Source organism: Cynoglossus semilaevis, chromosome 2, assembly GCF_000523025.1.
Source record: "Cynoglossus semilaevis isolate Cse_v1.0 chromosome 2, Cse_v1.0, whole genome shotgun sequence".
Taxonomy (NCBI): Eukaryota; Metazoa; Chordata; class Actinopteri; order Pleuronectiformes; family Cynoglossidae; genus Cynoglossus; species Cynoglossus semilaevis.
The window spans coordinates 5,862,182-5,876,128 of record NC_024308.1 but is presented as its reverse complement, the minus strand read 5'-3'; the positions used below and the strand labels follow the sequence as shown (position 1 = coordinate 5,876,128).

The window sequence follows — 13,947 nt, the reverse complement described above, 5'->3', positions numbered from 1 at the left end:
CATTTGCAGACAATCGAGAGGCAGCACCAGCTGGAAAATCCGCTCAGACTGCGTGTAAACACACGAGCTGACATTTGACCCAAACACTGACTCAGTTATCAGAGATCTACAGTATACTGCGGTACCACATGAACAAGGAGAGGGGTTTCCAAACTTTTCCATGTCCAGGATCCCCAAACAGAAAAAACCTGCAACAAGTCACTTCAATTGCAGCGCTACCAACTGAGGTCATGCAGTTCATCCTTAAACAGACATGAACACATCAGAGCTTCTTTCAGGTAATAAATCACTTTATTTCCTGGTTTGACAGAATCAGCTTTTACTGTGTCTATAGCACCAGACACGCACCAGTCATATTTGGTCTTTGGGTTTGTAGAGTCGGTGATGTGGAGATGGGACAATTATAAGTCATTGCATTAAAAATGTCCAAGAAAAGAAACGTATCATTTTTTTTTCACAACCTTTTCACTTTCTTTCCCGTTAAGAACTTTGTTTTAAAAGGTGAGTCTTTTGCAAAAACCATGAAGCTCGGAGTTCCTGCCTTGACAAAGAACCTACAAACAAAAGCAGAAAAGACGGATGAATCTAAATAACCCAGTGTGACTGAAACACACACACACGTTCCCGTAAACCAATAAGGTCTAATTATTGCTGACATTTGGCTTCCTGCCAACTGATGACAAACACTGTTGTCAACCTGTTGCTCTTGTCTTCTTTTTTGTACGAGGTGTACTTTTTATTGGTTGTAGAAAATAATATTTTAGTTATTTTTGATTCTTAATAACAAACCTAAAATACACGTGACACCATTTTGTTTTTCATATTTTCTTATAGTTTACCTTTTATGCTGCAACACCTCCAAAAGTGTTGTCTCCAGGTTTATCTGGTAAACAGCCTCTTTCTCCTCATCCTCAAAGTACAACTGGAAAGAGGGAAAAGCAAAAAGACAGGTTTTCAAAATGGTGGTTCATGTTTAAAAACAAGGTCTAACATTTAAGGTTTTGCTCAACACTGTTGTGGTTAGCAGTACTGGGAGTGCTGTGCTACACCTGAGGCTGTAATGGCAGAATATTGATACGGGATTGTGAAATGAAATATCGCAACATTTCAGCGTACTGATAATTTCTTGCACTTCTATTGGTATTTGTACCTGTAAGTTTTGTGGATAATATTTCCTGTCTACATCCCACGGTGGAAGTTCTTCTCCAAACATGACCACCAGCTGATCAATAAAACTGAAAAAGAAAGACATACGTTGGCTGTGTTTATTCACCCGTTTTGGTGTAGATCAAAGTAAGAAAAAAAAAAAAGATTTATTATTGGATCGACAGGAAAACCTGTTTGAAATAACATGGTGTAATTACTTAAAAATATATTATATATATAATGTTACTGCACAAATGTTTACTTCTGCTTCTTGTTAGGGTATGGGATAATAATAACTACTGTTTACAATAACGGGAACAAAAAGATTGACCATAAATATCTTTGAATACAAGTCCTTAAAAACTTTGAAGAACTCAATACCAGAGCACTGAAAAAGCATCTCACCAGCTGTTTTCACAGAAAGCCGAGATGAAATCACTCTGCTGGTGCTCAGGATACAGGAACAGGACGGGCCAGTGCAGTTGGCCGTGCTCATCCTGAAACACCTGAGCCCCCATCAGCTCCTGAGAACTGAGACCGTCCAAGCTCAGCTCTGAAATCGCTCCAGTTGAACTCCTGTCCTTATCCTCGCTGTCGGAACCTCGCTGTCGCCTCTGAGAAGCTTTGAGTAACTTGATGCCACGATCCTGTGGAAACGATACCAAACAGGTCCTAAATATCAAATATTAAAATATATTTTTGTATGCAATCCCAAGTGGGTCATGTTTTCTGTTGGAATCAAAATGTCATAAAAGTCATCTTGATGTTTATCTGGTAAACAGCCTCTTTCTCCTCATCCTCAAAGTACAACTGGAAAGAGGGAAAAGCAAAAAGACAGGTTTTCAAAATGGTGGTTCATGTTTAAAAACAAGGTCTAACATTTAAGGTTTTGCTCAACACTGTTGTGGTTAGCAGTACTGGGAGTGCTGTGCTACACCTGAGGCTGTAATGGCAGAATATTGATACGGGATTGTGAAATGAAATATCGCAACATTTCAGCGTACTGATAATTTCTTGCACTTCTATTGGTATTTGTACCTGTAAGTTTTGTGGATAATATTTCCTGTCTACATCCCACGGTGGAAGTTCTTCTCCAAACATGACCACCAGCTGATCAATAAAACTGAAAAAGAAAGACATACGTTGGCTGTGTTTATTCACCCGTTTTGGTGTAGATCAAAGTAAGAAAAAAAAAAAAGATTTATTATTGGATCGACAGGAAAACCTGTTTGAAATAACATGGTGTAATTACCTAAAAAATATATTATATATATAATGTTACTGCATAAATAATGTTTATTTCTGCTTCTTGTGAGGGTGTGGGACAATAATAACTACTGTTTACGATAACATGAACCAAAAGATTGATCATCTTTGAAAAAAGTCCTTAAAAACTTTGAAGAACTCAATATCAGAGCACTGAAAAAGCATCTCACCAGCTGTTTTCACAGAAAGCCGAGATGAAATCACTCTGCTGGTGCTCAGGATACAGGAACAGGACGGGCCAGTGCAGTTGGCCGTGCTCATCCTGAAACACCTGAGCCCCCATCAGCTCCTGAGAACTGAGACCGTCCAAGCTCAGCTCTGAAATCGCTCCAGTTGAACTCCTGTCCTTATCCTCGCTGTCGGAACCTCGCTGTCGCCTCTGAGAAGCTTTGAGTAACTTGATGCCACGATCCTGTGGAAACGATACCAAACAGGTCCTAAATATCAAATATTAAAATATATTTTTGTATGCAATCCCAAGTGGGTCATGTTTTCTGTTGGAATCAAAATGTCATAAAAGTCATCTTGATTGCTTTATTATAATTCTCCAAGAGCTTTCCTACCTTTATAGCAGCAAGAAGAACTTCCTTCTCACCATGCAACTTTTTTTCCTTGATCTTGGCTTTTCTAGAATCCCTCTCTGCTGCCCTCTAGTGAACAATAGACAAATAAACTTAGCTTTCTACAGTTTAAATGCTTAACCCACTTTTAACTTTATAAAGCACTTAAAAGAATCGCCGTGCTGTCCAACTTCCAGACCAACTTTGTAAAGCACTTAAAAGAATCGCCGTGCTGTACATAACAAATACAACGTATATAAATAAATAGTTAACATAAGGCATAACATCGACAAATACATTATTATCCAAATTGTAAAAAAAAAAACCAACAACCACAAAACAAGTAATGGGTCTAATGTAAATGGGGGTGGGAGGAGTTAGCTTTTAGGAAGACATTTAAAAACAGACAGAGAAGAGGACGCTCAGAGGCAGATCATTCCATAACCAGACACCAACCGTACCTTGTGTTTGTCTGCAGTGACTCTCAAGTCCTGCAGTTTCTTCTCAGTGGGGTGGGCTTTGAGCCCCTCATCACACCACTTGATGGCGTCTGTGTAGCTGCGTAGCTCTATGCAACACTGAGCACCTGCATTAAATAAAAAAGTTGTGTATTACAACTAAATTACATACAGTATATCACTGCAGCTTTCAAACATATTTTGCACATGCATGACACTAGGTGGCGCTACATACCTCTGATTAGTGCTTTGAGATGTGTCGGTTTAATCTTCTTTGCTGCTGAGGCATCATTAAGAGAAGAACGCATGTTCCCTGCAGGGAATGAATTAAAGACGTCAGCCAGTTCAAGCACAAACATAACTCTTTACAGAATGACAGTTAAGGAAGCAGTAAATACATAAACCGACCGTGCATACAACAAAAACAAGGAAAAAAGATCCGTACCTAGATAATAATGTGATGCTGCACGGTTGGTGAGAAGCACAGTGTTGAGCTCCGGGTCTTCCGTGTACTTCTGCAGGGCTGCTGTGTAGGCCACAACTGCTTTATCGTATTTCTTTTCCTTGAAATAGGCATTGCCTTCGTCTTTCAGACTTTTGGCTTGTTCTGAGGGGAAATGTAACACTTTAGTCAGAATTTAATCTTCATTAACATCTTACTCATTAACCAAATCAGTACATTTGAAGGTAACTGAAACAGTTGTCATCAGAAATAACAAAAATAAAAAACAAGATCCTAGCTTTAGCATGGTGAGAGGATGATAAAGGCAGGAAGTCATCATCATCATAACATCTGTTGTGTTGTGTTTTTTTAAGCAGAGAAGACACGTTTTATTTACTAAACAAATGCTTTTGCAAACTATAATATACAACATACCGTATATAACATATATTTAGTCATGGATATATTAGCCACTACCTATTCCCGTACTTTCTTTCTGGATATAATATCTATTTATACATGCTGTAACCACCATCTCATTTCAGTCATCAAAGTCAAGAGATAAACACATCTGTTTTAGCATTAAAGTCCACTTGGATGAAATATATAAACAGTATATTAGGAGTAATAAAGCATCAACCCACTTACCTTCTGGAGACCTGTCTTCATCGTGGATGATGGCCTGGATGCAGCCTAGTTCAGGGTATTCACGTGGGTCGAATTCTTCAGGGGCAGTTTTCATGAACATTGGTATTTTATCGAACTCCTGGACGACACAAGAGTTGTTATTATTATAACAGATTTTCATGTTAACAGACATTCCTAGCCCGTTATGTAACTTTACAAAGATTTACAAAGACAAACAGATTTTCATGTTAACAGACATTCCTTTTCCTCACCTGTTCCCATGTGTCCTTGTTGAATGCACCCGTGTATCCACCAGTTTTGAAGTTGTTCATAAATTCATCCATGCTGTCATCGCTGTCAGACTCTGCCGGTACGGCCGCCATTTTAGTACTTTAGGTTGTTTCTTTCCCCCCGATACAAAGACAATTAAGCCCAGATTATTATTTCAAACACACAATATCCACTTATAAACGGATTGAAAAACCAGGTCCCTGTTTACTTCACGGACTTCGGAAAAACCCGCACATGCGTCCTACTTCGGTACGACACTAATAACAATCCGTAGAGACGCACGGTCCTACGTCCACAATGTTCCGCTTGGTGCTAGACAGCCAACAACGAAAACTTATTTCAGAATTGTTGCTTTGGATTGTTTGATTAAAACATAAAATTTACCACAGACGTACTGGTCTATCTCTCCGAAGGCGAACTTATTGGATTACTTCGTTTTTCTTTTTCATACATGCTGTACTGTAATAAGAATTGAGGCCTTCCATGTCTTCTCCTACTCCTGCTCAGATGAAACTGCTGGATGGTCATTGGTCATTTTCTGCCATAATGTTCCCTCACTTTAGGTTGGTCAATTCTACAATAGAAATGTCAAGTTACAATAACACAACACATTTTGAGCTCACACATTTATTGTGCAATCACAGAGCAGTAAAATGACAACATTCTTACATGAAGATACACGGTTTTGTCTCACTATCATGTTTTAAAACTCCTCACAGGCGCATCCTGTGACTGGAGGATTTTCAAGACCACATGTTCTTGATGTTTTTGTCCCTAGTAGAACTCTGTGACCTGACTGAAAACTGCTGGATTTCTCATGCAGAAATTATAGTAACCATATAAGATTTTTTTTTAATTTCACCACCTTCTTTACATGGGATTGTACAAATGTTGCTTAAAATAGAAGAGAACAGATTCACCTTATTGTCATTGTACATATGCAATTGTGTCCCATTTAACCCATCAACCCATTCTTGGTGAGCAATGCTGGGATTCAAATCTGGGATCCTGTGATAACAAGTCCAATCCAACCCACATAACCCAGACAAAATTAACAAAAAAGATCTCAGTTCCAAGTGAGGTGATTCATATAGTTTCCACTTTTGTCAGCAGATCTAACAGTGCTTCTTTACTCAGAAACATTTTCTCATCTGTGTGTTGACAGATGACCTCAAACCTTGGTGTGTCCTCCAGAGCTCCCTGCCCTACCACAACAACATATGGGTAACCCAGTATTTTGGCATCCTTTAGCCTCTTTCCAATGGTCATCTGCGTACGGTCATCAACTACCACTTCGCCTCTCAAACAGGGCAGAGCCTCCCCCAATAAGTGAACCAGGTCGTCAGCTAAGAGTGTAACCTCATCCACTTTACTTCCCTTCTTTGGAGGCAGAACACAAACCTGATAAGGGGCTATAAGGCCTGGCCAGCGGATTCCCTCCTCTGTTGATAGAACCTCGATGGCTGCAGCAAGTATACGTGTCACTCCAAGGCCGTAGCAGCCCATCTCAGTAACACACGACCGGTTCTGAGCATTGCTAAAGGAGGCATTGAATATCTGAGAGTATTTTTTACCCAGGTAAAAAGTGTGGCCGACCTCAATTCCTTTTGACTCTGACAGTGTGCCAGTTTTACACTGTGGACAGCTCTTATCATCTGATGACAGGGTTTCTACATTGGCAGAGAAGGAGCAGTTTCCACACACGAGGAGATTGTCCTCACCAATGTCTGCAGGCAGCTGGAACTCATGGGAGAGCTTACCACCTATCATTCCTGTGTCTGCCTGCACCTGAACACAATGCAGGCCCAAGCGAGCGAAAAGCCGAGTGTAAGCATGGCACACAGATTCGTAGGTTCGATGAGCTGCTTCTTCAGAGACGTCAAATGAATACATGTCCTTCATGTAGAACTCTCTGCCTCGAAGAAGACCAAACCTCGGTTTAGGCTCATCCCTGAATTTGCGTGTAATCTATGAAACAAAACAAGTCACGGTGTAAAAATAAGACTTACTGCATCAAGGGTCATGTGATGCTTAAAATGTCACCTGATACAGAAGCAAAGGTAGCTGTTTGTAGGACAGAGTCGTCTGGTGAGCGACCAGAGTTGTCACCGCTTCCTCATGCGTTGGGCCCAAACAATAATCTCCATCATGGCGGTCTTTCAGACGGAACAGCTCCTTTCCCATCAAGTCCCAACGCTCGCTGGTTTTCCAGAGGTTTGCAGAACACAAACTGGGCATGTCCAACTTCTGCCCACCGATCTGCTGCATCTCCTCGTCAATCACTCTCACCTGTTATTTAGAGACAGCCGATTTCAACATTTTTGGGGGAAAAAAAAACAACAAATATATGACCTATTAAAGATTGAATTTCTAGCACAAAATGAAGTAAGATGTTGAACGAGGTAACAACAGAACCAAAACAGAATGAACAAATGTGAGTCCATGGGTCTTTGTGTGCATTTACTTACACACTATGAGGCACTGGAAACCAGTGTGTACTCTGACTGACTCCTACTGATTCTTTTACCTAACATCAGCTGGAATTGGCTTCAGCTCTTGTTTTGACCCTGTACAGGCTCAGCAGTTAAAATAAAAATAAAATTGTATAAATATATATATCTTTTTATTCTGACTAATAGTACACGTCTTCATGTCACATTCTGACACTTCTATAGATTATATGAAAGACTGGTATGTTGCTCATCATTGGGTAAAAACAATGAAAATTACTATTGGCTTAAACAGTGGTTCCCAGGCTCACCAACTTCTCCATGGAGCGTACTGTAGCAGGGAGGTAGTAGTAACATCCTGGGTTGGATGGATGGATGAGTCCGGCCTTCTGCATTAGCCGCTGGCTCTTACAAGTCATCTCGGCCTGGAGACGGGTTTCCTGTCCAACGTCACGCAGATGTGACGGCTGGTAAAGGCGTGATACCAGGTGTGGGGGCCTGATGCGCCTGGAGGTAGGGGGCTCTAAAACAACACTGTGCTCAGCACAGCCTGAGTGACTCCTCTTTGACAGGATCAGGGCCCGTCGAAGAGGCTGAAACACTTTGGGCCAAACTTGGTGCATGACAGGCTCCATGTTGGGTCCAGATATAGTGCTGAGAAAAGATCAACATTTAAATTGTCATGGAGAAAGTAGCATTATTGTTAAGGGAGGATTCTACTATTCCTTATGGTAACTTTCTAGTTTTGGACATTACAGTTACAGAAACCACAGGAGTGAATGAATTGTACATGTAGAAATATTACCAGGCTGAAGACGGAAGGACAACATGTGGTTTGTGCATTATTGGTGCAATGCATCAATTGTCAGAGCATATTGAACATGTGTTTCCTGCGTAGTCATTTAACACTGCAGTAAATGATGATTAAACTTCATCAAAAACCATGTTTTCCTGGGTTTAAGCTAATTATTTGTGACGCAGGGATGAGGCTTTCGTGGCCGACATGGCACTTGTAATTACAATGACCATGAGCTGATTGATTATGCAAATGATTAATTGTGATATAACTGCAAATATATATAAATGTGTGTGTGTGGTTTTTTTTATTTGCTTTTGTTACATAATATTAGTAGTAGCACAAATGCAAAGGCTGAGTTATTCAACTGGTTTATGAACCTGCGTGGTTGTGACAAAGTCAATCTATGTGAACAGACTATTAGACCATGTAAATGAACTTATATTTTACTAACAATATGATAATAAGTAATATTCAACAGCAGAACAGTTCTTTAAATGTAAAAGTCAAACGTAGTCATTGTCAAGCTACAAAACCTCGTAAACCTTTTCGGTCGTTTACTTGTCATGAGGATAGTACAACAAATAGATTCACTTCAATTTATAGTACACACATTTCTGATACAAAGTAACGCACCAAAACACAACAGAAGTGTTATAAACACCATTGATATTAGAATAAACAGTGAATACAACAGTTAAACATGTTATATAAAGGTCATAACTCCCTGCTGTCAGGAAAGTCTGTCCAGGTTCACAGTTTAACAACGGTTAGCGTCTTCATTAATACACTTAACGAACTCACCTCAAGACGATGTGGAGTTTTCTGAGGATTATCTCAGTAGAACTGCAGCAGGTGACATGTCTATAAAGTCAACCATCAGAATAAACAACATCGAATGTCCTTCTACTTCCTCCAGCATGCTGCTGCTGCTGCTGCTGCCTGTTAGGCGTGAGGGGAACTGGTTTACCCTTCTTCATAGCGCCATCTGTCCGTCTGGAGGACGCTAGAGTTAGGTCGCGCCATTCAAGAATAAACTTTTTACTTGATGTGTTTTCGTGTTGAAAAGTGAACCGAACATTAGAAACATCTTGGTTAAAGATCGACTGGTTAAAGTGGTAGAAGGAAATGGATGAAAGTATTTACAGCAGACACACAAAGCGCCATATAAATCACAATTTGCAGGAAAACACAAACAAAGTCCTCTAGGCATTTTATAAATGAGTCACACAAACATTGAAATACCAGACTAATGCATGAGTGAAGAATAAAATGCTGCAGTACTATTCTATTGATTGTCAATGTTTGCTTGAGAGACAGATTGTCCAGGTTGGAGACAGAGATGGAGAAGTGATGTCTATCAGTACAACAATATCAGGATGAGCTCAACCACAAAAGGAGGGCGGCATGTATTTCTGTTTATTTGAAGCATGTTGAAGGTAAAGTTTACTTTGATATATCAAGATAAATATTTTCTGGCTCCATCCAACATTATGTCAGGGTCAAACGTTGAGCTGTATTAAAGTTTATTTGATTAAAATTAACAATTTTAAAAGCACAGTAAACTTTAATTTATTAACCGAATTATATTTATATTTCCTATGTTTATTTCTTTGGTTCTAAGCAAAATTCTAAACTTCTCTTACATAAGTTTGACATGTACGTGCACGTACGAGTCCAAACACATCAGTGGTTTGCTTTGGCTTTATCACTGTTGTGCCACGTATTTGAGAAGCTGTTTTGGTGAAAATCAATAACTTTTTACTGATGACACTGGACTGTGCCACATTAGCCTCGTCTTGTTGACACTCTGACACATATGAACGCACTCGCCTGGCTTTACAGCAGGTTACGCCCTCACCTTTATACCATTATAACTCCTACCCAGTCAATGACAGATAAATGACGGGCAGCTGGCAAACACGGATGAGCTGCTCTGTGGACCCTCAGGTGGACACGGTGGGGGACGGTGCGCAGTCGGCAGCTTTTAGACCAAAGATGGTTGTTTATGTTCCTCTCAGCCTATTAGGTTTGTGACCCATCATCCACTTATCTCGTCGTAAGATACAGTTCTTGGCGAACACAGCGTCTGAATGTCTCCCTGAGATACAAACAATGTCATTAGAAGAGATTTTTATCACCATCACCACATCTGTCTTCTTGACGTTGTATTGAACAGTAGACCCACTTCCGACCACTCACTTCTGGAGGGGTCGTCATATTAGATCATTCACATTCGGGCTGTGACCACGCCTAGGCTATAAAAAAATACAACTCAATGTGGACTGGATAATAAATAAGAAGTTAGAAAGAATATATATATAATTCTTCTTCTTTTCTTCTTTTTATTTCGACTTTGTCCCTTTTTTCAATATTTTCAATACAATATTGTAAGTTGGGGCCAAATTATGACTTTTACGTTAAAGCAGCAATATTTGACATCTGGGTGGGTGTGTGCTAATAGATGACACTTATTCCACGTCACACTTGTTCTTGTCACTCATTCTATGTCACCTTGTCCACTTTAAGTCTGAGGGTCAGTAATCAGAGTGACATCATTATTGTAGAGTAAGTTGTTTCTCTGATTACTGTTGGTTAGGGTAACATCAACTCTAAAAAACAGTAGCTGTTTTTGCTCATAACTGCCATAACAGTCTTTGAGCTACGTTTGAGCTATTCCTAGGCTAACCTGGTTATTTCTAGGTCAAATTTAAGATATCTTTAGGCACAGCTAACATGCTAAGACTTTTTTGCAATGTTGGTTTGAGCTAAAATTAAGCTTTTAATTTCATATTTTATATTTAGCCATCTTTTGGTTACTGTAAATATCACACTTTGCAGTATTGACAAACTTAAAGGGCTAATTCAGTTAAATATCACACGTTGGAGTATTGACAAACTTAAAGGGCTAATTCATTTCAAGGGCACTTTAGCTCCTACTAATTTCTGACCCATTTCTCAATTTTACCAATTACAACAAATGCGTATGTCACAGAATACATTTGGTTATACATCAGGTTACCAAAACACTGTCATGGACAGACATCCGGACGAGGGATTCTCCATTGTTAATGATTGAACCCAAATGTTGTGCTGAGTCTCCCATCACATCATCAACATGTTGGTAATCACCTGCATTAGGCACGGTCAATATTGACTTTTTAGCTGTCATACGACCGTAACTGCCGTAAAGTGAGAGTCAAGCAGGCTTTTGAAGAGTTGTAAACATCCAGACATCTGTCTGACACAGGTGGAATCACTTAGCATTAGCTAATTAGCTGTGAGGCTCAGGGAAGGTCAATGCAATCATGGGCAGAAATCACATAATGAGGAGGTTTCTCCTCATTATGTGATTGTTATTGTAGGACTGTAAAGACCCGAGGGCCTTTCCTCACTCTTTGACAGCCAAAAATGGTCATAGTGGGGAAGACCGGAAACCAAAAATAACTTAGCCTCTTCTCTTCACTGCTATTTATCATGTTGTCGCTTACCTAGCTAGGTTTGGCTAGTATTTGCCATTTTTTTAAATCTAATTTTGCCAACACTCATTTTCTCTATTTTTAACCTTCAGTTTATATCAACCCTTTTCTAACATTTTTTTGTTATTTTTATCTAATGTTTAACCCAATTTGTACACCTATTTGGTCATTGTTATTGTTTCTTTTCTATGAATTTGGCACTCCCAAATTTGCTTTTTTACCAAAAAAGTTTTTATTTCTAACTAAATTATCTTTTTTCAAGCTTTTTTTTTACTTATTATGCCTTTTTTTACTGTATTTGTATATATTATTGTGTATTATTTTATATTTTTATTCATTCATTCATGAGCCATTATACATTTTATAAGGAACACAAAAAAAATCCAGTCTTTAAAACATCAAGGATGAAGGAGCCCATGGTTCAATGAAGCTGGTCTCTGATTGTTGTAGTTAAATGATGACTCAAGACTTGACATATAACCACTCAAAGAATGGAAACTAGTGTGTGCGTGTGTGTGTGCACATGCATTGGAGTAGGGAGAGAGAGAGAGAGAGAGAGAGAGAGAGGGAGAAAAAAGAGTGATAGGCTGATCTCAGCCAGTGGGAGGGGGAGAGATATTTAACACTGACGAACTGTATATGTAGAACATATATATAAAACCGGGGGACACAAGCACCAGCTCAATGACTGCCTCACTGGTCCTCAGCCTCCAGTAGACCTTAACCAGACAGGAAAAGAGTTGAGGGAGAAACTCCGAGCAGATCAGTGTCCGACAGTCCGTCGATTAGCAGAGCAGACACGAAAACTCAGGGAAAGAAACATGAGAGCTCTAGTGTTTGTGCCTTTGCTCCTGTGTGCAGTGATGTCCGTGGACCAGGTCGGAGCAGAGGTGAAGGCAGTGAAGCTGTGTGGCCGAGAGTTCCTCAGGGCCGTGGTGTACACCTGCGGAGGCTCCCGCTGGAGGAGATTCCTGACAGAGTCCGACATGGATGGTAGGAAAACTATTTTTCTAACCACATTGTTATATAAGTTGTTTTTTTTATAATGTTTATACTCTGACACAATATAATAAATATTTAATAAAATATGCATATTACAAATGTATATTAGGATATATTTGGTTAAAGTGAGCCTAGGATTGAATTTGTAATAAAGGGTTAATATGTCTGACTATTGTTTATAAATATTTAAGTTTTACAAATTTGTAAAATTCAACTAAAACTCACTGGATCTTGAAGTGGATGGAAAGTGTTGGTTGGTCTGAGACCTCAGACCTGAACTGAGGTCCCAGGTCAAGGGCACACACACATGTGCCGACCCATAATGCATCTGTAAAGTTGCCATTATTCACACAGAGCCAATAATTATCCCACAGTTTGTCACATGAGCAGCTTCAAAGTGAAAGAGTTGGAGCGAAGAGGCATTTGTCTACAGAGTCTACATATGAAGTACATGTTCCACACACACACATGTGCCACTGCCTGCACAGGGCTGCAGTGGGTGTGCAGACAGGTGCCACAGTGTCCTCGGTCATCAGCAGATCAGTCCTTACACCGAGCGGCATCTCCGTCCGTCACAGGCTGCGGGGAAACAAACCCAGTTAGCCTATCAGTGGTGCTTATTAGAAGGCTAAAGTGACACTGTTGAAGACAGATCGTGCTGTGCTCATCAGCACGATCATTAGGGATTTCCTCATTTGATGAGAACATGGTTATGGAACCAGGACTGGAGGTCTGACAGCAGCTGTTCCTGCGCTGTATGTAGGACACAACGGTCACAGAAGACGACACTGTGTGCATACTCCATCTACAGATACTGTACTGGGCAGCTGCGCTTTCCTCTTTTCTACAGCATTTTCCATATATTTTAAACAGCAGAACTAGAAATGTACGTGCTAACGTTAAATATTTTGGGCTGTACCAGACAATTTGTGAATAATCTACTATTAAATATAAAAGTATAAATTCAAATGTGGTTGGTAGCGCAGTGTCTGAGGGCCGAGGTCGGGTAGGGTCACTTCCCTGGGACCAGGAATTGAACCCTCCACCTCTTTATCTGTGGTTGGACATGCCCCATGTTCAGTCAGCACCCTGCACATTTAACTCAAAGCCTGTGCTTTCTGCAGTTTAACAGCTGAGAATGGGTCACCAGTGCTTTACATTAGCTTTAAATTGTTGAAAAAAATAAAATCTCAGCAGCCGGGGGAGTTGGAGGGTTTAGTAAATACACACGTCGGCCTAAAATCGAATAACTGTATGTAAAACTACATTAAAGTGTCAGAGAAAAATGACTGTGGAGAAATGTTTGATGAGTTTTTCCACATGTTCCAGCCCCCACAGCAGTGGAGCACAGCAGTTTGGAAAGTCTCAGCAGCAGCAGCAGCAGCAGCAGTGGCAGGCGCAGCAGGAGCAGCAGCCGCCGCCCCCGCCCC

At 40.2% G+C, this 13,947-nt stretch overlaps 2 protein-coding genes across 3 annotated transcripts; both read right to left on the bottom strand.

The window, feature by feature from the left end:
- Positions 1–268: 268 nt before the first annotated feature.
- ttc4 (tetratricopeptide repeat domain 4) lies at positions 269–5,096 on the bottom strand. Of its 2 annotated transcripts, none has more exons than XM_008332686.3 (10): positions 4,772–5,096; positions 4,521–4,638; positions 3,876–4,037; positions 3,666–3,743; positions 3,434–3,558; positions 2,976–3,062; positions 2,583–2,824; positions 2,185–2,269; positions 840–922; positions 269–554 (listed from the first exon to the last, which is right to left on the bottom strand). In XM_008332686.3, exons 1-10 carry the CDS (start codon positions 4,880–4,882, stop codon positions 455–457), a joined length of 1,191 nt encoding a protein of 396 aa, XP_008330908.1. In that variant the 5' UTR covers positions 4,883–5,096; the 3' UTR covers positions 269–454. The 2 variants fall into 2 exon arrangements, with proteins under 2 accessions (XP_008330908.1, XP_024909853.1); XM_025054085.1 differs by having other exon boundaries at positions 4,521–4,680; positions 4,747–4,832.
- A 305-nt stretch (positions 5,097–5,401) lies between these two features.
- On the bottom strand, positions 5,402–8,998 carry pars2 (prolyl-tRNA synthetase 2, mitochondrial). The gene is made up of 4 exons (XM_008332697.3): positions 8,841–8,998; positions 7,552–7,894; positions 6,834–7,079; positions 5,402–6,758 (listed from the first exon to the last, which is right to left on the bottom strand). The coding sequence occupies exons 2-4, from the start codon at positions 7,873–7,875 to the stop codon at positions 5,877–5,879; spliced, it is 1,452 nt and encodes a 483-aa protein (XP_008330919.1). The 5' UTR covers positions 7,876–7,894; positions 8,841–8,998; the 3' UTR covers positions 5,402–5,876.
- Positions 8,999–13,947: the final 4,949 nt, after the last annotated feature.

What these genes read in the sequence shown, in the direction of transcription:
- ttc4 (XM_008332686.3), bottom strand. Translation starts at nt 4,882, where the DNA reads ATGGCGGCCGTACCGGCAGAGTCTGACAGCGATGACAGCATGGATGAA. An exon ending in ACAAGGACACATGGGAACAG is followed by an intron (nt 4,639 to 4,771) that starts GTGAGGAAAAGG and finishes TGTGTCGTCCAG; the next exon opens with GAGTTCGATAAAATACCAAT. An exon ending in TTCTTCTTGCTGCTATAAAG is followed by an intron (nt 2,825 to 2,975) that starts GTAGGAAAGCTC and finishes TCGTTTCCACAG; the next exon opens with GATCGTGGCATCAAGTTACT.
- pars2 (XM_008332697.3), bottom strand. Translation starts at nt 7,875, where the DNA reads ATGGAGCCTGTCATGCACCAAGTTTGGCCCAAAGTGTTTCAGCCTCTT. An exon ending in TACGCTCCATGGAGAAGTTG is followed by an intron (nt 7,080 to 7,551) that starts GTGAGCCTGGGA and finishes TCTAAATAACAG; the next exon opens with GTGAGAGTGATTGACGAGGA. An exon ending in TACCTTTGCTTCTGTATCAG is followed by an intron (nt 6,759 to 6,833) that starts GTGACATTTTAA and finishes TTTGTTTCATAG; the next exon opens with ATTACACGCAAATTCAGGGA.